At 44.5% G+C, this 23,498-nt stretch overlaps 1 protein-coding gene across 6 annotated transcripts in view; it reads right to left on the bottom strand.

The window, feature by feature from the left end:
• LOC111965843 (LIM domain-binding protein 2-like) overlaps window positions 1-23,498 on the bottom strand; it is a 105,175-nt gene that overhangs the window by 30,110 nt on the left and 51,567 nt on the right. For all 6 annotated transcript variants that reach the window (XM_023990196.2, XM_023990197.2, XM_070444247.1 and 3 more), the window contains exon 3: window positions 11,673-11,845. In XM_023990196.2, the coding sequence (XP_023845964.1) occupies window positions 11,673-11,845 (173 nt within the window). The remainder of the gene's footprint in view (window positions 1-11,672; window positions 11,846-23,498) is intronic.

The raw sequence follows: 23,498 nt of genomic DNA, 5'->3' as shown, positions 1-23,498 counted from the left end.
AGGAGTGTGCAAGAGAGCGAGAGAGAGAAAGAGAGAGAAATGGAGTGTGCAAGAGAGAGAGAGAGTATGTGTGTGGACGAGTATGAGAGAGCCAGAAAAAACACACACACATTCGCCCCTTTAGCCGAATTCAGTGTTGTCAGGGCTCTTGCAGTTCCCAATGTTTCGTTGCCGTGGCAACCGGAGGGAGGGATAGAGCGAGCAGCAAAAAAAAAATCAGCTGATTAGTTGGCATGGCAACAGAAAAGATGTAATCCCACCAGACACTCTAATCAATGCCCCCAGCACAGATGGTCTCCCGAGGATCAACAAGAAAGAGGCTGGCGGGCATACAGGCCTGGTCACGTGGTATCACTCCGCCACACTGGAAAAAAAGAAAAAGTAGAGAAAAGGGGAATATTTTTTCCTCTACTAGCTCCTACCATTGAATATATGATTTAGGGCGTTCTGGGGATGTAGTATAGTCTATGCTACATGGCTAAAATGTGACGATGTTTCTGTGTGCCTTGATAGTGTATTCATGAGTTATTCTTACTATTGGGATTAAGAGTCGGAACTACTTTTTGATAGTTATCGAGCTTAACGGTTAGTCGTTGGAGGGATGCTGTTCAGGCCGATAATGTGTATGTTTTTAGATAGATTAATGAGGATTAGACAGAAGCAATGTTTTTTAAAATTATCATAAGTGTTTAATGGACAATGGAAAGGGCTTTCATTCTAGTTTGAAAATGATTCCAGCTGCTTCTCATACTATTGAACTCCAGCCACAGTGCAAAAGTATGAGTTTAACAATACTGGCGACAGAGCTAAGTGAAATTCTGTATCGCTTCCATTGGTATTAACACAAAGACCTACACATGCTAAAATATTTTTTTAAACATCATGAAACCTTTTCACGGGAGTTAAATAAACTATACGGATTGTTTGCCACTGGGGGTACCCTTGAGCCAAAAGGGGTCCCCTAAACGGACAGAAATATTGTCCAGAAGAAATGTATGAATATTATATCATATGTGTACATAAACTGTACAGCAAACATTCAAGCCAAAATGTGATGGAAACTATTAAAAACGACACCTCTATGATATCGGTTGGCTAAAGTGGCTTGTTAACAAAACCTTCAGTCTTACAACACGACACTTCACAGGACCGTACGAAAAGTATGGGCAACGGATGAAAATCCTGGTCAATAAAAACACTGTCCATAAAAAGGTAAGGCCCCTTGGAGGGTCCCCATTGATTTAAGATGCCTGTAATAAATCTTGTGCACATTCGCTTAGCTAAGGGATCTCAACCACATATTCTGAGAGTAACACAATATCCCATCATTCTCTACTGTATAAGGTGCAACTGTAGGCCTTATTCATAATGGATTAGGTTTATATATCAATATTACTGAAAGATTATTCATTATGAATAAGGGCATAACAGAGCATTAATAACACACCTGTTACATGTAGTTACAATATAAAACATCATACATTCATTGTGTATTAGGCTGTAATACAGTTAATAACAGGAACTACATTCTATAGTCAAGTGTTCATTGTATTAGGCTGTAATATACCGTTATTACACTGATATTATGTACCAATTCATCAACCATATCAATTCAATTCAATTTGCCTTTTGCTTAAACAGTTTACACAATTAACAAATTAAAATTAAACGGAGAGAGATTGAATCAGTGCCTGATAAACTAGGCTGGCTTTTTTTCTTCTGTCCCCACAGGTAGCGATGGTACACTGGGCTACAGTAACATGGACCTTAGCCCAGATGCTACAATGCTACATCCACAGAGCCCCCACCTGGTTCTTCTGTCCCCACAGGTAGCGAGGGCCCACTGGGCTACAGTAACAAGGACCTTGGCCCCGATACTTCGATGCTATATCCACAGAGCCCTGGTATAGTAGGACCTGCTGGGTGTTGAATGGAGGTACTGGGACACCATAGGGGTACAGCAGGGGGTACCATCATCCAAAAACCGGCACTCCCGCCTCACACGCACACACACACAAACATGCACACATACTTCGGGTTTACACATCCAGATTACTCCCAGTGGGATTGTGGGGGCTTTTCCCTCTGGGATAGGGAAGCAGACCGGGAATGATTTCTCCAGGGATAAGGAATCGGGGGATGGAGGGAGGGGGGTGGAGGAGAGGGAAGAGGGAGGAGGGAGGAGGGTGGAGGAGAGGGAAGAGGGAGCGAGGTAGAGAGCTCATTGAGATTCAGCGCTCCAGAGCCAGAAGCCTGGATGGAAGCTCCCGGAACGTGCTCTGTTAGTGGGATTTATTTTAATGAACAAAATTTCCCCTTCCTGATTTTGTTAAAGCTTGAATGGGGTGGTTGGCTGAGAAAATGTCACTGCAATGAAAAAAGGGTTCCAAAAGGGTTCTTCGGCTGTCCCCATAGGAGAAAGGGTTCTACCTGGAACCCCAAAGTTTTCTACCTGGAACCAAAAGGGTTCTACCTGGAACAAAATTGGTTCCCCTATGGGGACAGCCGAAGAACCCTTTTGGAACCCTTTTTTCTAAGAGTGTATGGTATACACCTAACATGGTGGCCAGGTTATATGATAACACTGTATTGTGGGTAAAATTGGGCCAGCCTTAAAATCATGGTGTGAGCTTCAATGCAGTGTTTATTCAGGGCACAAGGAATTTCTGTAGCTATTCTCGCTAGCATGAGCCTCACTTTAAATTCAAAAGACAGTCTGCAGAACCAGATTCCAATGCAGTTTACCATCTGAATCAAGTAATGCTAGATACTCCTGTTAAGAGACACGCCCAACATGCACTATATTTCCTTCAGATTTGTGAAAAATAATTTTATAAATGTTTAAAAAAATACTCTTATGGCATAGATACGAACTTGAAATAAATATTTCAATTTGATAGTGAACTTCATAAAATCACGTAAGATCTTGGTGTTTTGGTCACAATGACAGCCTTGCATTGTATACAGCCTTGCATTGTATACAGCCTTGCATAAGTCACAATGACAGCCATACAGATACAGGAAAAAGTAGTCATGGCAGGGGCTGAACAGGGTATAACATTACGTTTGCCAACTTGGTCTCATAGACTAGATGTAACATAGTAAACGAAAATCCCGGACGCTGAAATTAGTATGATATGTTACGTTTGGTATGGTACCATAAGACAGAAGGTTACTTAAAGGAGAATTTCCATATTTGTGAAATAATCTAAATGTTTTATGTAAATGGTTTGTTATAGAAGGGTCCAGACACTTTTGGCTTGTTTTTGAGAAACTTATCCCAGCTGCGATTCACTTCCTCATTGCTCGTTGTGCAGTATCAGGGATCAACTTACATCCCTATACTGAGTGTGTCCATTTCTAAAAGGACATATTTAGATGTTTTTGGAGCTTGTCTTTGGCGTGCCCTGATACTGTACAACGTGCAATGAGGCTGGGGAAAGGTTCTCAAAAACAAGCCAAATCACAAAAAAGGATGTGCGTATAATGCGAATGTCTAGCAACCCAAAAGTTGAGAGTTCAAATCTAATCAACTTTAGCATTTTAGCTAATTACCAACTTCACAACTACTTACTACTTTTTAGCTACTTTGCAAATACATAGCATGCTAGCTAACTCTTCCCCTAACCTTAATCCTTTAACCTCACTCCTAAACTTAACCCTAAACCCTAGCCTAGCTAACATTAGCCACCTAGCTAACATTAACATTACACCATGCCCAAACCGGACGTGCGCGTACGCCATCGTGCGCAAATTGATTTTGTCCCCCCACCACAAACATGATCACGACACACCAGTTGAAATATCAAAACAAACTCTGAACCAATTATATTAATTTGGGGACAGGTAAAAAACATTAAACATTTATGTCAATTTAGCTAGCTAGCTTGCAGTTGCTAGCTAATTTGTCCTATTTAGCTAGCTTGCTGTTGCTAGCTAATTTGTCCTGGGATATAAATGTTGAGTTGTTATTTTACCTGAAATGCACAAGGTCCTCGACTCCGACAATTAATCCACACAGAAAACGGTCAACCGAATCGTTTATAGTCATCTCTCTTCCTTCCAGTCTTTTTCTTCTTTGGACTTTATATGGTGATTGGCATCTAATTTTCATAATAAAAGGTGTATTACCTCGACCGACCGACCTCAGTTAATCTTTCAATCACCCATGTGGGTATAACCAATGAGGAGATGGCAAGTGGGTATATGCTTCTATAAACCAATGAGGAGATGGTAGAGTCAGGACTTGCACCGCGTTCAGCGCCATGAATAGAACTGACTTCTATTTTAGCGCTTGGCAACGCAGACGCTCGTTGGCGCGCGCAAGCAGTGTGGGTGATTGAATAACATGTATGTGCAAATTTTATTTTGCAAAACTCCCGCACGCGACGCGAGCGGTGTGGTCAGCATGTTAGACACCTAGCTAACGTTAGTTACAACAAATTGGAATTTGTAACATATCATACGTATTGCAACGTGTTGCATAGTTACACATTGAAATTCGGAACATATCATACAAACTGCAATTCGTAACTTATCATATGAATAGTAATTCATAACCTATCATGCCAAATGGATGATGGACATCCACAAAAACATACCATTCTAAATGGAGTGTCCACAGATTTACATACAGAATAATTCAAAATGCTGCCTGCAGCAGCATGTGCTCAAAAGAAAAGGAAATGCTTTTTAACTATGTTATTAAATGAGTCTGTTTTCAACAAATTGACTGTTTTAGACTATTGTATTTTAATCAAGCAAGAGAAATAAATGTGAAATCACTACTGAGTGAATGAACAAAATCATTTTGGAACAAACGCTTTCAGACATTTAAATTCTCTGTCGAAATCAATGTGTTAAAAACACAAGTCATGACGTAATGGTTAAAGTTACCGCTTGTAAATCAGAATATTGGGTGTTCGCCTCCCGGAGATATTATGCCCTCATCCTATGGCAAAGTTTCCCAAACTCAGTCTTGGGCCCCCCCCCTGGGTGCACATTGTGGTTTTTGTCCTAACACTACACACCTGATTCAAATAACCTATTCATCATCAAGGTTTGATTATTTGAATCAGCTGTGTAGTGCTAGAGCAAAAACCAAAACGTCCACCCAGGGTGGACCCCAGGACCAAGTTTGGGAAACCTTGCCCTACAGTACTGCCCAGCGACACAGTGATTTATGGCAAAGTGGTGGATTGTGGGCATGCGCCTGTCATGGAGAAATGCAAACACCAGCTGGTTGACAGAGCGCTGGGCCATCTCCATGCACTTGTTGATGTCCTCCTCACACTAGAACATCCAACTCCTCCACTGTGTCATGTCAGAGTAGACCACCGTTGTCACAGGGAACATTCGGATGGACTACCTCCAAATCAACTCTCATCTGACACGCCAGGGCTGTCCCCTCTGTGTGTCCCAAGTCGTTTCCACTGAGGTGGATGAATATGATATATTCACGATCACACCTCGCCTTGGCGAGAGAGAATATTTCAAAACCCTTTCACGGAGAACAGCTCATCCATATTTCACACTCCTGTAGTCATCTAGCCAGCTCCATTGTTTAATCGCATGGTAAATATTTGCTTCAGTCTTTGTTTCCTTGCTCTCACCAATTTGCTTTGAGCAATGATCAGTAGGATTATGAGCTGGGATCTTATCAATAAATAAAACCAATAAAACCCACAACATTGTGAGGGTTCACAAGGAGAGCACGTGTTAAACTGTATAATAATGTTACATAATCACCTTCCACGGAAATTAAAATAAATTGTAAAAAAATCACATTAAAAACTAAAAAAATATGTTATAGGTGAGAATAGGCATTGGTCCAAAGCTGAAAAAGTAAGGAAATTCACATGAGCACTACAATGCCTATTCCACCCATGCTCTACCAAGATTCTTCAGCACACAGCTTTGAGCTACTACAGTAGCTATGTTGGTATTGTACTTCAAACTATGTGTAGGCAGGTTGTTTAGGATTCAAACCATCTCAAACAGCCTAATTCATACTCAGAGGGATAATGAACTTTACAGTGTCCTGCTTTTATAATTATGTACACTGGTGTGTACACTGGTATATATATATATAATATATATATATTATGTACATGTAACCGATGTGAAATGGCTAGCTAGTTAGCGGTGGTGCGTGCTAATAGCGTTTCAATCGGTGACGTCACTCGCTTTGTGACCTTGAAGTAGTGGTTTCCCTTGCTCTGCAAGGGCCGCGGCTTTTGTGGAGCGATGGGTAACGATGCTTCGTGGGTGACTGTTGTTGATGTGTGCAGAGGGTCCCTGGTTCGCGCCCGGGTCGGGGCGAGGGGACGGAATAAAGTTAAACTGTTACATACACTGGTGTATATATATAGTAGCAGGTTCAAGTGTGTGGGGTTTCCACGTGACCAAGTTCAATAACCAAGGAGTACAACTAGAACGCAAATGGAGAGTTTATCAGGGAGTTTTGCACACTGGGGAAAGGAGGGGAATTCACCAACCATTTCACAGTCCACAATCTGTTCTCGTTGTCCGTTTCATTCTCCAGAGGTAATCCTAAAACTCGGGTCCTCAGCCAAACCGGTTCAGTACACAGTGGGGTAATCAGGCAGTCCAGGTCACAACGGGAAATCACACAGATATTTCTCTCTTCATAACACACGCTTCCCTCTCCGTTCTCTGCCCCTTTGTGCAGTCCGTTTCCTCCTTTATCCCCAAGTACTCCCTGACTTAATGATCCACAGGCTCACCTCGTTGGGGCAGGAAGTCCATATAAGGCTCGGGGGTGGAGCCAGCGAGCTGCAAGATATCTTCCTTCAATAACCACTCCCCTCTCCCTGCTGTCTGCCCCCCCCCCCTCAGCTCCGTCCGGGAGGGAGGGGCGGTCCAGCTCCCTAGAACATCCCTCCTGGAGAGGGCATCGGCATGTGGCATTTGGAGAAGTACGGGGTCACCAGCACGGGTCCAGAACACAGGTCCAGAACACAGTGCTCCCTTTAGGTCCTAGAAGGATTTCTCCGTCCCCTCGGTCCACATCACCTGGGCGGGCAGACAGCTCCTGGTCAGATTGTCAGGGAGCTGGCTAGGGAGGCAAAGTGGGGAATAAATCTCCGGTAGTAACTAGTCAACCCCACAAACGTGCGTACCTGCTTCTTGGTGAGGGGGCGGGGTCAGTCCCGAATTGCCTCCACTTTCTTCACCTGGGTTTGACACATCCCCTCCCAATCGTGTACCCCAGGGACTCAGCCTCCTGCAGGCCGAGCCGACATTTCTTTGGGTTCGCTGTTAGCCCCGCCAACTGGTTTAGATGTGTCTCCCACTCGCTTTCATGGATAACAATATCATCGATGTAGGCTGCCACGTACTCACGATGGGGACGGAGAATCCGGTCCATCAACCTCTGGAAGGTGGCCGGGCCCCGTGCAGCTTCTTGTAATGGAACAGCCCGTCAGGGGTGGCGAAAGCAGTTTTCTCTCGTGCCTCAGGAGTTAAGAGCACCTGCCAATAACCCTTCGTCAGCTTGAGTGTGCTGATAAATCGGGCGGTCCATAGCCGTTCGATTAATTCATCAATTCGGGGCATGGGTTAGGATTCGAACTTTGAGATTTCATTTACCTTTCTAAAATCATTACAGAAGCGAATAGTGCCGTCTGGTTTCGGCACAAACACTATGGGGCTACCCCACTCACTATTCGACTCTTTGATTATATCAGCTTTTAACATCGTTTTTACCTCAGTCCTGATAGCCTCTTTGCTTCCGGTATGCGGTAGGGTCTCAACTTCACACTTATCCCGGGTTCGGTGATGATGCTGTGCTGTACCAGATTGGTGTGTCCTGATTCACTGGAGAACACATCCTGGTTCCGGCCGACCAACTCCCTCAGCTCCTGATTCTGTGCTTGGCTCAGCTGCTTCCCCAGTGGCACCTTCGCCGGCTTGGTCTCTGTGGTAGCCTTCTTTGGGGAAATAGAGTAGATCACGTGCATTCCCTTTCTTTAGCAAATTCACATGGTAAATCTGGGTCATATGCCTATGTCCCAGCTGTCTGACCCTATAGTTAACCTCCCCCACCTTCTCAAGGACTTTGCATGGCCCGTTCCATTGGGCCAAAAACATTCTGAGGTGGGGACTAACACCAACACTTTGTCTCCTGGCTAGAAGTCCCTTCGTTGTGCCCCTCTGTTGTACACCCACGCATGGGCCTCCTGGGCCTCCAGCATATGTTCCCTTACCAGGGACCACAGAGTTGCCATCCGGTCTCTCATGTCTTCCACGTGCTCCACCATGGTCCGGTGGGGCGACGGTTGCTGCTCCCAGGCTTCTTTAGCCACATCCAGCAGTCCTCTGGGTCGTCTCCCGTACAGGAGTTCGAAGGGAGAGAATCCTGTTGACGCTTGGGGCACTTCTCGGATCAAAAACATCAGGTAGGGTAGCAGCTGATCCCAATTCTTTCCGTCCATCTCATCACCTTCTTTAGCATCTGCTTCAGGGTTCATTTGAATCTTTCCACCAACCCATCGGTCTGCGGGTAATACACTGAGGTGCGCACCTGGGTTATTTTCATTAGTTTGCATAGATCCTTCATGATTCGCGACATGAAGGGGGTGCCCTGGTCGGTCAATATCGCATTGGGGATGCCTACTCGGGAGAACAGCATGACTAACTCACATGTGATTCCCTGGTGGCCATGGTGCGCAGGGGAATGGCTTCCGGGTACCTGGTGGCATAATCCAGAATCACCTCAGTTGCCCTCGGTTGCTCTTGGGTAGAGGTCCTACCAGGTCCATTGGGATCCTGCTGAAAGGGACTGAAATAATGGGTAGGGAAATTAAGGGGCTGCGAAAGTGGTTTTGGCGCCACCTGCTGGAACTCCGGGCAACTGCGGCAGAAATCTTCCACTGCTCTCTTCACCACCGGCCAGTAAAATCATGCCTTGATCCTGTCTGAGGTCTTCTCCACCCCTAGATGAGCCCCAAGAAGGTGGGAGTGCGCCAAAAGTTCAATAACCAAACACGCACAAGGAGCACAACTAGAATGCAAATGGGGGGTTTATTAGGGAGTTTTGCATACTGGGGAAAAGAGGGGAATTCACCAAACATTTCACAGTCCACAATCTGTTCTCGATGTCCGTTCTGTTCTCCAGAGGTAATCCTAAAACTCGGGTCCTCAGCCAAATCGGTTCGGTACACAGTGGGGGTTATCAGATAGAAAACAAGATCATATTTGAAACACAAGTGGTTCTGAGCTTAATTCAATATTACACAAGTAAGCTAACAGTTACAGAAATCAGGAATGCAGAGAGGCTCTACCTATCTGAGCTACTGTGTCCAACACACCACCACCTATTGTTATGTTGGGCACCAATTTACCAAAAAAGGATGTTATTATGATAACAAAACAAAAAAAATTACATGTTTGCTAATATAGGCATGCACCACATTACTATAAGGCAAAACATCTCAATCAAGCCTGATGGTCTGGTAAGTATAAAAGCAAAGCATTTAAAAGCAAAGCACCTTTCATTTATAAAAAAAAAAGCATGAAATGTTAGCGTAATGGGATAATGTCTTACTGTGGTGTGTGAAGAATCCAATACATTACCTTGTATGCGGTACAAATCATATTATTGTGGAAGCACCTCATCTAAGAGTATGAATTAGGCTGTTTGAGAAGGTTTGAATCCTTAACAACCTGCCTACACATAGTTTTGAAGTACAATACCAACATAGCTACTGTAGTAGCTCAAAGCTGTGTGCTGTAAAACCTTGGTAGAGCATGGGTGGAATAGGCATTGTGCCGCTAATGTGAATTTCCTTACTTTTTGGGCTTCAGACCAATGCCCATTCTCACTTAAAAAGTAGTTTTTTTGTTTTTAATTGTGTACAACATTGCATAGGCTACAATGACAGGTTTGCATATATTTTTTTAACTAGGCAAGTCAGTTAAGAACATACTCTTATTTACAATGACGGCCTAGGAACAGTGGGATAACTGCTTTGTTCATGGGCAGAACAACAGATTTTTACCTTGTCAGCTGGGGGATTCGATCTAGCAACCTTTCAGTTTCCGGACCAACACTCTAATCACTAGGCTACCTGCCACCCCAAATTACAGGGGTTAGGACCGCGGCGGACCGCCCATTAGGGCGTTAGGGGCGGTGGCCCACTTGTGATTGGTAATTTATTTAAATTTTTACTGTATATTATATAATTCATGGATTATGTTTTAAATTCTCCGAAAATTGCGGTAAATGTGTACATTTTCCTGTTTCAAAAATATATTGTTCAAAACAGGCTGTAGTTACTTACTACTCTGCCCCTTAGTGACTGCCAGCAGCAGCAGCTCCACCTCCGTGGGTGCACATGCCATGCCAACATGGCTTGGACTTTCTTGCTATGAGGGGAGCTGCCCCAATGAAATTGCAGGATACCATAGCATAAATTACAACCGTACAAAGTAAATGGACCGTCCTTAGGCACTCAAATGTGCGTCTGCTCAGTCAGAACCTCTGGGTCTGCTCTAGTCTCCTCCCAATGAGTCTCTCGTGCCGGACGGCTTTTTTCCGCACTTGAGACTAGATCTGCTCTATCAGGTACAGATGGTGCTAAAGCAAAAAGCTAATTATAATTAACTTGTGAATAAATAATCATAACAGCCATGGAAGCCTGGGACCTGATAAACCGGACAACTACATCCAACAAGAGTCGAAGGACAGAGGGATACACAAGCTAGAACCTTCTCATTGCGTATCTGGTAGGACAAAAAAGCATGGCCAATTTTGTTTCCCACCATGTTGTTCATCATGTTCAATTGTAGGTGACAAGGCAACGTGTTGTGTGGACTAAAACAGCATAACACCTTGTGTATCACAAAGCTTGATCAAATTAATTAGCCAGCTACAGTTATTTTGAGAAACATTGAGAAATAGTTTGAAATATTTTTTGGTCAAATTAACCAGTTATCTACCTTTGATAGTTGGTAGCTTGCTAGCTAGTTAGCTCCCATGCCAATGTCAAGTCTTTCTAAACTAATATCTGACTAACTCGGAAATACGAAGTTATGAAAGTTAACTGGCTAGCACACCATGCTTTGTGATACTATCCTAGCTAGTTATCCCAAGTTAGATAATGTGTTTTCACTTATTGTATCTGAATGGTTATTGCGTTCTCCCTGGTTTCCACTAGTTACCACAGCCACAAAGTCAATATCTATATTGTAAAAGGTCATGAAAACAACATTTAAGGTGAGGGTTAGGCATAAGGTTAACAGTGTGGTTAATGTCAGGGTTAAGGTTATGTTTAAAATCACATTTTAAGAAGAGAAATTGTAGAAATAGGTGGGCTTTATGACTTTGTAGCTATGGTAACAAGTGACGACCGTTCTCCCTGGTGAACTCGTTCGATCATGAGCTGGCTGCTTGTTCTAAATAGCGTAATCTGATCTGTTCAAAACACTGGCAGCATGTGCAGCAGTGGTTGCAAAAGTGAAATAGGTGCATTTATACTGTTGTTCAAATGCACAGATCGCTTTATATATCTTCTCAAAGAAACTACCGGTAGTTCAAAAACGTGGCATCATATTTCTGTCATGCTGCTTTGTTGACAACTCCAACCACCTCGCGTCCTGGGTATTCAGCCAATCAGAGGCAGCCCCTGGGTTAGGATTACAGACCTTACCTTTGTAAACATTGGCTTCCCATACTGGGTGACCATGGTGCACTGATCACAGTCCACAGTGATGCAGGAGTTGTGGAAAGACTCCTTGGAGTGTTTGAGGATGTAGTACAGGTCAGTGACTCCGCCCTCAAACACTGTGCTGAAGTAGCGCGGGATGAGCGTTCGTCCGATAGCTGAGAAAAAGAAAAAAAGAGAGGGGAAATTATTCATAGTTGAAATATGAGACTAAAGTAGTGAAGGGTGAGTGTTTGTCCAATTTAAAAAAGGGAAAAATAGGAAAAATACATAATTCCCTCATCAAGTAATTGATTCATTTGTAGACTTGAGTTATTAACAAACTAGCTTTTGTAGGATAGCCATGATCTATTATAATGTGACCAAGACCAAATATACCTGACCAAGTTTTAGTCATTACTGATCTGCTTTCCTTTGTCTTGTTGTGAAGTGTCCACACTAACAAAACATTTGTTTTGCAAAATACAGGTTCCTTTACTTGTTTGCCTGTTTAGTGAGGGATTGATTCCAAGCAATCAAAACCTGGACAGTCTGGTGAGAAAGCTACAGGAAAGCTGTAAGTGTTTACTAGAGAATGCTAAAAGAACTCAAAGCGCAGGAACGCCGTGGATTTAGAGTTTGACAAAAACAAGAGAAAGAGAGAGAGAGAGAGCACGGGAGGAAGAAGTATGTCAGTGTCTTTTGCCCTCAGGCTTCCTTTCTTCTCTCCCCTCTGTTCTCTGTCAACTACCTCTCTGTTTAAAGGAATATAATGGAGGATATGAAAGGACGATGCTGTAGGATACACTGTGACTTTATGCAAAACAGACAGGATATCTCTTCATCACGATATCACAAAACTATATCTCTTCATCACATTATCAGTTTGTCTGGGAAGTGAATGTGTAACAAGGAAAGGAGACAATGTATCTACAATAAAGTATACTGTATATACTTGTTTGTGTTTATGTTCGAAGCAGCCATATTGGAAAGGAGAATGGCTAAATATGAGTTCTTATTTGTGTTTGGGTTCCAAAGCAGGCATTTTGGAAAAGAGAAAAAAGACCAAAAAAGACTAAGAAAGAGAAGAATCTGAATTTCCACTTTTGAATCAAAAAAAGCCCTGCATGTTGGAAATCCATCATCCTACTCTCTCTCCCTCTGTGAAACAAGCTTGTGATACTCTGGATTTTCTCTCTGTCAAATCTTCACTCTGTTGTGTGGAATTATGTTACTCTGTTCCCCAGAGGGAGCAAAGTTAGGGAAAATAAAACTTCATTTAGAAATGTCCCCCAAAGACGGTAGTGGCTGAGGCTCCTGAGGTTATGACACTGCAGAGAGAGAGAGACAAAGAGAGAGAGACAAAGAGAGAGAGAGAGGGAGCGGGAGAGAGGGAAAGGAAGTACCCGTGACTGGCATGTTTTTTGAAATTCAATAATACCGGGCATGACTAAATAAAGATATAAAATGTTTGGCAGTGTGTGAGCAGTGGCTGGAGGATGGAGGGAGGAAGGGAGAGAGGGAAATGAGGGAGGAAGAAGGAGGGTGAGCAGTGGCTGGAAGAGGGAGGGAGGGAGGGAGGAGCTGTAGCTCCAAGTCGCTGTGTGTGTAAATGACGCTCTCCCCTCATAGTTGAAAAAGAAAGTGAGCACCAGGAGCGGAGCTGACTGCTAAGGAGATGGGAGAGAGACTTAGAGGGAGAGAGAGGCAATGGGAGAGAGGTACAGGTAGAGAGAGGAGATGGGAGAAAGAGGTAGAGGTAAAGAGAGGAGATGGGAGAGAGAGGTAGAGGGAGAGAGGAGATGGTAGAGAGAGGTAGAGGGAGAGAGAGGTTACGGTAGAGAGAGGAAATTGGGAAAGAGGGTACAGGTAGAGAGGAGATGGGAGAGAGAGGTAGAGGGAGAGAGGAGATGGTAGAGGGGATGGAGGAGAGAGAGAGGTACAGGTAGAGAGAGGAAATGGTAGAAAGAGGTACAGGTAGAGAGAGATGGGAGGAGAGAGGTAGAGGGAGAGGAGGCAAGGAGAGAGAGAGGTACAGGTGGAGAGAGGATGGGAGAGGAGGTAGAGGGAGAGAGAGGAAGATAGGAGAGAGAGATGTTAGAGAGATTGGTTAAAGGGAGCTAGAGATAGGATAGAGAGGAGAGAGAGGTAGAGGGCGAGAGAGGGCGACGGGTGAGAGAGGTTAAAGGGAGAGGAGATGGGAGAGAGGTAGAGGGAGAGAGGAGGTGGGGAGAGAGATAGAGTGAGAGAGAGGAGGTGAGAGAGAGGAGATGGGAGAGAGAGGAGATGGGAGAGAGGTAGAGGGAGAGAGAGGAGATGGGAGAGAAAGGAGGCGGGAGGAGAGAGGAGAAGGGAGAGAGAGGTAGACGGAGAGAGAGGAGAAGGGAGAAGAGAGGGAGAGAGAGGAGATGAGAGGAGATGGGAGAGGTAGGAAAGAGAGAGACCCAGATATGTTTCTAGACACATGACCTACCCAGAGGCTTCAGTAGAAGCTTTGGCATGAGGAGCCTGCACCAAAACATATCCCACAAAATAACACTGCACACCCACCAAAGACACACTGGATAGAGCGTGTAATGGCAGGCGTGTAAATGGCAGGCGTGGTAAAAACAGTTTACCATTTCAAGCTCCATAGTCCCATGTTTCCCCTTCATATTTTAGGGCGGAGTGCAAAGAGATGCCAAAGAATCTGAAGCTATTATATTGGGGTATGGTGGGGTTGTGGGTGGTAACAGAGCTAGGCTGTGCGTGTGTGTGTGTGTGTGTGTGTGTGTGTGTGTGTGTGTGTGTGTGTGTGTGTGTTGTGTGAGAGGCGGAGGAAGAGAGAGAGACAGGTATAGGTGTGTGCATATTTATTTTTTGGTAGCTATTCAAAATGAATGGGTCAGGGACATGGTGAGAGTCTTTACAAACCTCAAGGGTTATTCAAATGATGACCTCTTACAATTAACACCGACTACAGTGACGGAAACCTCAAGCTCACAATTGGTTTTTGAAAACAATTCCTTCCCCTTGTTTTCTCTCTCTCTCTCTCTCTCTCTCTCTCTCTCTCTCTCTCTCTCTCTCTCTCTCTCTCTCTTCTCTCTCTCTCTCGTCTCTCTCTCTCGCTCTCTCTCTCTCTCTCTCTCTCTCTCTCTCTCTCTCTCTCTCCTCTCTCTCTCTCTCTCTATCTCTAGCTCTCTCTCTAGCTCATCGTCTCGCTTCCCTCCCTCTCTAACTCTCACTCACTCTCTCCTATTCTCTCTCATCTTCCTTCTCTCATCTCTCATCTCTCTGCTCATCGTCTCATCGTGACTCTCGTACTATGCTCTCTCATTCCCGATCTCTCTTTATTTATTCCCATCTCCCTCATTTATTTGTTCTTTTTATGCAAAGTTTGATTGGCCCATCTTCAGAGAGCGGGGCACGTCGAGAGATAGGATTAGCTGCCGCTTGTTTTGGGTGAACATGACGAAGCAACATATGTCTCTCGAAGCAATGTGTACCCAAAAACGCAATTTACAAATAATTAACGGCATGTTTAATTAGCCACATTTAATTCATGCCACTTTGTGGGATTGTTCCCCCCGTGAGTTAGTCCCAGGACCGCTGCCAGGATCCTGAGCCAACAAGACGTGAGAGAAACAGTTTTGGGCTCGGAGCAGAACGAGGGGTGTCGGAGGGGGCCGCTGGCTGGCTTTCCTACTAGAAAGGGGGGGGGTGGGGGGGGGGGGGGGGGGGTGTATGTGTGTGTGCTCTCTGGGTGTATGTGTGTGCTGTGGGTGTACTGTATGCTGGTGAGAGGGATGTGCTGAAAATGGTGAAGAGGGATGTGTTTGAAGGGTGGTGAGAGGGATGTGTTGAAGGTGGTGAGAGGGATGTGCTGAAGTGGTGAGAGATGGTGTGTGAAGGTGTGAGAGGGATGTGCTGAAGGTGGTGAGAGGGAATGTGTTGAAGGTGGTGAGAGGGATGTGTTGACGGTGGGTGGAGGGATGTGCTGAAGGTGGTGAGAGGGATGTGTTGAAGGTGGTGAGAGAGGGATGTGTTTGAAGGTAGTGAGAGGGATGTGCCTGAAGGTAGTGAGAGGGATGTGTTGAAGGTGGTGAGAGGGATGTGCTGAAAGTGGTGAGAGGGATGTTGCTGAAGGTGGTGAGAGGGATGGTCGGGCTTAAGATGGTGAGAGGTTGGTGCTTAAGGTGGTGAGAGGAATGGTTTTAAGGTGGTGAGAGGAATGGTCTTAAGGTGGTGAGAGGAATGGTCTTAAGGTGGTGAGAGGATATGGTCTTAAGGTTGGTGAGAGGAATGATCTTAAGGTGGTGGAGGAATGGTCTTAGGTGGTGAGAGGAATGGTCTTAAGGTGGTGAGAGGAATGGTCTTAGGTGGTGAGAGTATGGTCTAAGGTGGTGAGGAGGGATGTGATGAAAGGTGGTGAGGAGTGGGATGGTGCTAAGATGGTGAGAGGGATGGTCTTAAGGTGGTGAGAGGATGGTTTTAGGTGGTGAGAGGAAACTGGATCTTAAGGTGGTGAGAGGAATGGTCCTTAAGGTGGTGAGAGGAATGGGTCTTAAGGTGGTGAGAGGGATGGTCTTAAGGTGGTGAGAGGAATGGTCTTAAGGTGGTGAGAGGAATGGTCTTAAGGTGGTGAGAGGGATGGGAGTTGCTGGAAAGGAGAAAGGTGAAGTCCACTGTGCAACACATATAACCCTGCACAGAGGGACTGTAGTGGGAGCATGCTATATGCTAGATTTCAGTATCCCTTCTTTATATCATTGGGATCTCCTGGTTGAATAAAGGGCTAACAGAAAATGACCATGAACCATTAATCAACCACTAACCATAATACAATTGACTAACTGGTCATTGAGTCCATGTGATATGTAATATCTCCTATTTCCGAAAGGGTCAACCATTCAGTTGACTTGTGGAGGAGGCACAACAGCTCAATAGAGTCTGCCAATAACTATTATTAAAGATTCTAGTCCACTGCTTTGTTTTACAGTTAACAGTATAGTAACTAAGCCAACATTTTGCCATTTCACCTAGTAAGCATTTACATAAAATACAACAAATTATCATAAACTTGACTGAACTTTAGTTTCAGTGTTGTCACCCGTGGTCGCCTCATTCCTACGAGCTGCCTCAGCACGGACAGTAAGGTGATGAGATAGAAGTCATAGGAGGAGTATCCCACAGACTCAGGGCAAATTAAAAAGGGAAAAAGGTGAGAAAGTGGAGAGATACTCAAAGGGTGATTATGCATAAAATGCAGCTTTCCTCACTGCAGACAAGAACGCATTAGGGAGAAATGGTAGACACTTAACAAACTCTAGAATATATCATGTCCAATTTCTATTAGAATTGTTGGAAGCATTGCTTGGGTAACTAAAATGACTTCAAGTTGAAGTGGATGTAAAGTATAAATATCCAAAGTGCTTGAAAGGTTATCCATTGATTCAATGGACCGCATGTTACATATATAGGATCTTTAAAATAATCCTGCAACAACAGGAAATGTGAATTATTATGTGAATTATAATTAATGGACATTTTTGTAGGGGTTGATAAATTCTTTGCAAGGGAAGATCAAGTCTGAAGCCTTTTGACACCTAATACACTACAAGTTTTAAATGACCTGCACTGCAGGAAAGTTCTCCTGTAACAGGGTGATCAAATGTAGATCCATCTGTATCTGTATAAAAGTTCAAAGTTATAGCATATCGACAAGGCCACCAAAACAACAAAAGGTATCAACACACACAAGAAAAAACATGTATTCATTAATGTATTCATATTTTCTGAGTTTGTAATCAATGATTGATGAGATCGGTGCTTGCTGACTTAACAAAACAAAACAAACTGGTCTTGATATCGACCTTTGTCTTGCCTGACTGTATCTGGCTCCAGCAGCAATAATCCTTGAGATTATGCAACGGATGTCGGAGTGTACACGCCAATATAACCTGTCACTGCCGTCACTGCTGGGTCAAAGGTTAAGGTCCATGGAAGGAAAGGGAACGAACACCATGTGGCATAAAATAGACTTTGATCAATTAAATAAACATAATCAACATCAGTTCATCATTTGTATAAATTTATTATTTTTACAATACCATTTGTCACAAAGGGATTTAAAGTAACTAGACCCCTATAGAGCAAGCAGCAGCAGCACAGTAACAAGGACAAACTGTCTGGTAGAAGTTCAAAGGACAGGTTGAGATACTCAAAGGACAGAAGATATGATGTACTCTAAATGTGCCAATATTCACAATTCACAATTGTGATCTTACTGACAAAATACACTGACAAAAAAATTAACGCAACATGTAAAGTGTTGGTCCCATGTTTCATGAGCTGAAATAAAAGAACACAGAAATGTTCCATATGCAAAAAAGCTTATTTTTCTCACATTTTGCGTACACAAATTTGTTTACATCCCTGTTAGTGAGCATTTCTTCTTTACCTGCCAAGATAATCCTTTCACCTAATAGGTATGGCATATCAAGAAGCTGATTAAACAGCATGATCATTACACATGTGCACCTTGTGCTGGAGACAATAAAAGGCCATTCTAAAATGTGCAGTTTTGTCACACAACACAATGCCACAGATGTTTCCAGTTTTGAGGGAGCGTGCTATTGGCATGCTGACTGCAGGAATGTCCACCAGGGCTGTTGCCAGAGAATTGAATGTTAATTTCAACGTTGTGAACAGAGTGCCCAATGGTGGTGGTGGGGTTATGGTATGGGCAGGCATAAGCTACGGACAACGAACACAATTGCATTTTATCGATGGCAATTTGAATGCACAGAGATACCATGATGGGATCCTGAGACCATTGTCGTGCCATTCATCTGCTACCATCACCTCATGTTTCAGCATGATAATGCACGGCCCCATGTCTGTACACAATTCCTGGAAGCTGAAAATGTCCCAGTTCTTCCATGGCCTGCATACTCACCAGACATGTCACCCATTGTGCATGTTTGGGATGCTCTGGATCAACTTCTACGACAGTGTGTCCTAGTTCCCACCAATATCCAGCAACTTTGCACAGTCATTGAAGAGGAGTGGGACAACATTCCACAGGCCACAATCAACAGCCGCATCAACTCTATGCGAAGGAGATGTGTCACACTGTTGGTCACACCAGATAGTGACTGGTTTTCTGATCTAGGCCCTACTTTTTTTTTAAAGGTATCTGTGACCAACAGATGCACATCTGTATTCCCAGTCAAGTGAAATCCATAGATTAGGGCCTAATGCATTTATTTCAATTGACTGATTTCCTTATATGAGCTGTAACTCAGTAACGTCTTTGAAATTGTTGCATGTTGCGTTTATATTTTTGTTCAACGTAATGGTATATACAGTATAATAATATAATAGTGTCTTGTTATTAGTTAAGCTCTTGTCAGTATAGATGGAGTTCAGAGAGGAATGGGTTAACGACACACATACTGTATGCGAGCATCCATGCGCACACATTAAAATGTGCACATGCACATACTGTATGCACCAACACACATGCACGCACGCATGCACGCACATACCACACACAGACCACACAGACACCAACACACACACCACACACACACACACACACACACACACACACAACCACACACACACACACACACACACACACACACACACACACACACACACACACACACACACACACACACACACTGCTAGAATGTGGGAATCACTTCCAGAACATTAAAGATTCACCAGTCATAAAACTTTAATTCAATCTCTCTCGTGCGCTCTCTCTGTGCTCTCTCTCTTTCCTCTCTGCTCTCTTTTCTGCTCCCTCTCTCTCTCTCTCTTTCTGCTCTCTCTCTTTCTGATCTCTCCGTCCTCTCTCTCTCTCTTGCTCTCTCCCTCTCTATTGCTCTCTTTCTCCATACTCTCTCTGCTCTCTCTCTTTCTACTCTATCTCCATACTCTCTCTGCTCTCTCTCTCTCTTTCTCTCTTTCTACTCCCTCTATCTCCATACTTCTCTGCTCTTCTCTCTCCTCTTTCTACTCTCTCTATCTCCATACTCACTCTATTCTCTCTCCTTTTTCATATCTCTGTATGTTTGGGATTTGAATAGTACCACTCTAGGTCTGTTTCTTTGTGTGGCGAACCATTCTACTAAAGCCACTCAGATTATAATTAGTGAATTCATTAAGATCCTAACACAATTGTCAAAACACATTAGCGAAGGAGCATCATTAAAAAGTTTTGTACATTTTAAAGAGAGGTAAACCGCAGAGCCATCTAACTGATTTCTTTAAACTTGAATTCAGGACTGAGTTATAGTGGTTTTAAACACAATACATTTACAGGGCGAGTTATAGTGGTTTTAAACTTGAATACTATATTCAGGGCTGATTTATAGTGGGTTAAACTTGAATACTATATTCAGGGATGAGTTATAGTGGTTTTAAACTTCCATACTATATTCAGGGCTGAGTTATAGTGGGTTTAAACTTGTATACTATATTCAGGCTGAGTTATAGTGGTTTTAAACTTGCATACTATATTCAGGGCTGAGTTATAGTGGGTTTAAACTTGAATACTATATTCAGGCTGAGTTATAGTGGTTTTAAACTTGAATACTATATCCAGGCTGAGTTTATAGTGGTTTTAAACTTGAATACTATATTCAGGCTGATTTATAGTGGGTTTAAACCTGAATACTATATTCAGGCTGAGTTAGTGGTTTTAAACTTGCATACTGTAACGGCAGTCTATTTCGTCCTCTCATCGGACGAGGAGAGGCGAGAAGGATCGGAGGACCAATGTACAGCGTGGTAAGTTCCATGATTTAATAATATAAAACAAATATACAATACAAAATAACAAAACAAACGAACCGTCACAGTCCCGTGAGCACAAACACTGACACAGAAACAACCACCCACAAATCCCCAACACAAACAGCAGCCCTATATATGATTCTCAATCAGGACAACGATTGACAGCTGCCTCTGATTGAGAAACCATATTAGGCTGAACACAGAAACAGACAAACTAGACACACAACATAGAATGCCACCCAGCTCACTCCTGACCAACACTAAAACAAGCAAAACACATAAGCACTATGGTCAGGACGTGAAGTTTCCCCCTCCTGAGGTACGGACTCTGAACGCACCCCTAAAACTCAAGGGGAGGGTCTGGGTGAGCATTTGTCCGCGTGGGCGGCTCCGCGCAGAGACGAGAACACCACTCCACCATTGTCTTGTCCCCTCCTTAGCGTCCTTTGAGTGGCGACCCTCGCCCCCGACCCTGGTCTAGAACCTTCACAAAGGTCCCCCTAGTTTAGGAGACAGCTCAGGACAGAAGGTAGCTCAAGACAGAGAGGTAGCTCAGGACAGAGGGCAACTCCGGACTGAAGGCAGCTCCGGACAGAGAGGCAGCTCTGGACTGAAGGCAGCTCCGACTAATGGCGCTCCGGACTGAGGGGAGCTCCGGACTGAGGCAGCTCCGGACTGAGTGGAGCTCCAGACTGAGTGGCAGTCCAGACTGACTGCGGCTCTGCAGCTCTGCTGGTGGCGCTCTGGCACGCCTGACTGGCTGGCGGCTCTGGCAGCTCCTGACTGGCTGGCGGCTCTAGCAGCTCCTGACTGACGGGCGCTCTAATGGCTCGTGACAGACAGCTCAGACTGCGCTGGGCAGACGACCGACTCTGACCTGCTGAGGCGCACAGTAGCCTGGTGCGTGTGCCGAACTGGTGGTACCGGACTGGAGACACGCACCTCAAGGCTAGTGCGGGGAGCAGGAACAGTGCGTACAGGCTCTGGAGACGCACAGGAGCGAGTGCTGTGCCGGAACTGGAGGTACTGGGCTGGAGACACGCACCACAGGGAGAGTGCGTGGAGGAGGAACAGGGCTCTGGAGACGCACTGGAAGCCTGGTGCGTGGTGTAGGCACTGACGGTACTGGGCTGGGGCGGGAAGGTGGCGCCGGATTTACCGGACCGTGAAGGACACGAGCTCGTGAGCACCGAGCCTGCCAACCTTACCTGGTTTAATGCCAGCCAGTGCGGCGAGGTGAATAGCCCGCACTGGGCTGTGCTGGCGAACCGGGGACACCATACGTAAGGCTGGTGCTATGTATGCGGCCCGAGAGACGCACTGGAGACCAGACGCGTTGAGCCGGCTTCATGGCACCTGGCTCAATGCTCAATCTAGCCCGCGCAGTGCGGGAGGTGGAATAACCCGCCACGGGCTAAGCACACGTACAGGAGACACCGTGCGCTTTACCGCACAACACGGTGTCTGCCCGTACTCTCGCTCTCCACGGTAAGCCCGGGAAGTTGGCACAGGTCTCCTACCTGACTTCGCCACACTTCCCTTTAGCCCCCCCCCCCCCCAATACATTTTTGGGTAAGCCTCTCGGGCTTCCAGCCGCTCTCCCTTGCTAGCGCCTCATAATGCCGCTCTCCGCTTTTGCTGCCTCCAGCTCCGCTGTTGGGCAGCGACACTCCTCTGGCTCTGCCCAGGGTCCTTTACGTCTAGATCTCCCCCATGTCATTCCTCCTGGTACCGCTGCTGCTGTCGCTGCTGCCCGTTGCACGCTGCTTGGTCCGGGTTTGGTGGTTGGTCTGTAACGGCAGTCTATTTCGTCCTCCTCATCAGCAGAGAGAGCGAGAAGGATCGGAGGACAATGTACAGCTGGAAGTTTCCATGATTTAATGACATGAAAACAATATACAATTACAAAATAACAAAACAAACTACCGTCACAGTCCCGTGTGGCACAAAACACTGACACAGAAAACAACCACCCACAAATCCCAACACAAAACAAGCCACTATATATGATTCTCAATCAGGGACAACGATTGACAGCTGCCTCTGATTGAGAACCATATTAGGCTGAACACAGACGACAAACTAGACACACAACATAGAATGCCCACCCAGCTCACGTCCTGACCAACACTAAAACAAGCAAACACATAAGCACTATGGTCAGGACGTACACATACTATATTCAGGGCTGGGTTATAGTGGTTTTAAACTTGCATACTATATTCAGGCTGAGTTATAGTGGTTTTAAACTTGAATACTATATTCAGGGCTGGTTATAGTGGTTATTAAACTTGAATACTATATTCAGGGCTGAGTTATAGTGGTTTTAAACTTGCATACTATATTCAGGGCTGAGTTATAGTGGTTTTAAACTTGAATACTATATTCAGGGCTGAGTTATAGTGGTTTGCCCTTTTCCATCACTCAAATTGTGTATTTAGACATGGACAAAAAATAATAATAATTTGGGCAAACCTACCAAGGCCGAAGTATGAACGAGGATGAGATGTTGCTAAGAAATGTCTGCTATTTATTGGAGGTTAAAAAGCAAGTTACTTTTCCTATATAAAGTATTTGACAATACAACACAACTCTGTAAAACCCTTTTCCGTCAAGATGAAAAGTGGAGGATGAGTGCAACACATCTGACAAGGATCATGACAATTGCCCTTAATGCAACACAAAAAGGTAAGTATGCCTTCTGTTTTGTGTCATTTTTCTACTTAAAACCCAAAGAGTACCAAAACACTTGAACTCATTATCAATTCTGAGAGGGCATCATGTTTTTACAATCTGCTTCACTGCAGCTTTAAAATGTTGCATCACCAAACAACACAGCCTTCAATAGTGGGCTGAAACCTTCAAATGCTTTGAATAATCTTTTCATTCCATCTGTGTGTTCATAATGTGTTTATTCAACCACGGCTGTTATATGTTTGTTTGCTGTTATGTGTGAGGTTTACTGTGGAGGCATGCCTCCTGTGCTGTGAGCCAAACTAATCATTTCATTATCTAAAACGTCATTTCTTGATGGATGCAAAAATA

The sequence above is a fragment of the Salvelinus sp. IW2-2015 genome, linkage group LG6.2, assembly GCF_002910315.2.
Source record: "Salvelinus sp. IW2-2015 linkage group LG6.2, ASM291031v2, whole genome shotgun sequence".
Taxonomy (NCBI): Eukaryota; Metazoa; Chordata; class Actinopteri; order Salmoniformes; family Salmonidae; genus Salvelinus; species Salvelinus sp. IW2-2015.
This window is presented reverse-complemented; position numbering and strand designations above follow the sequence as displayed.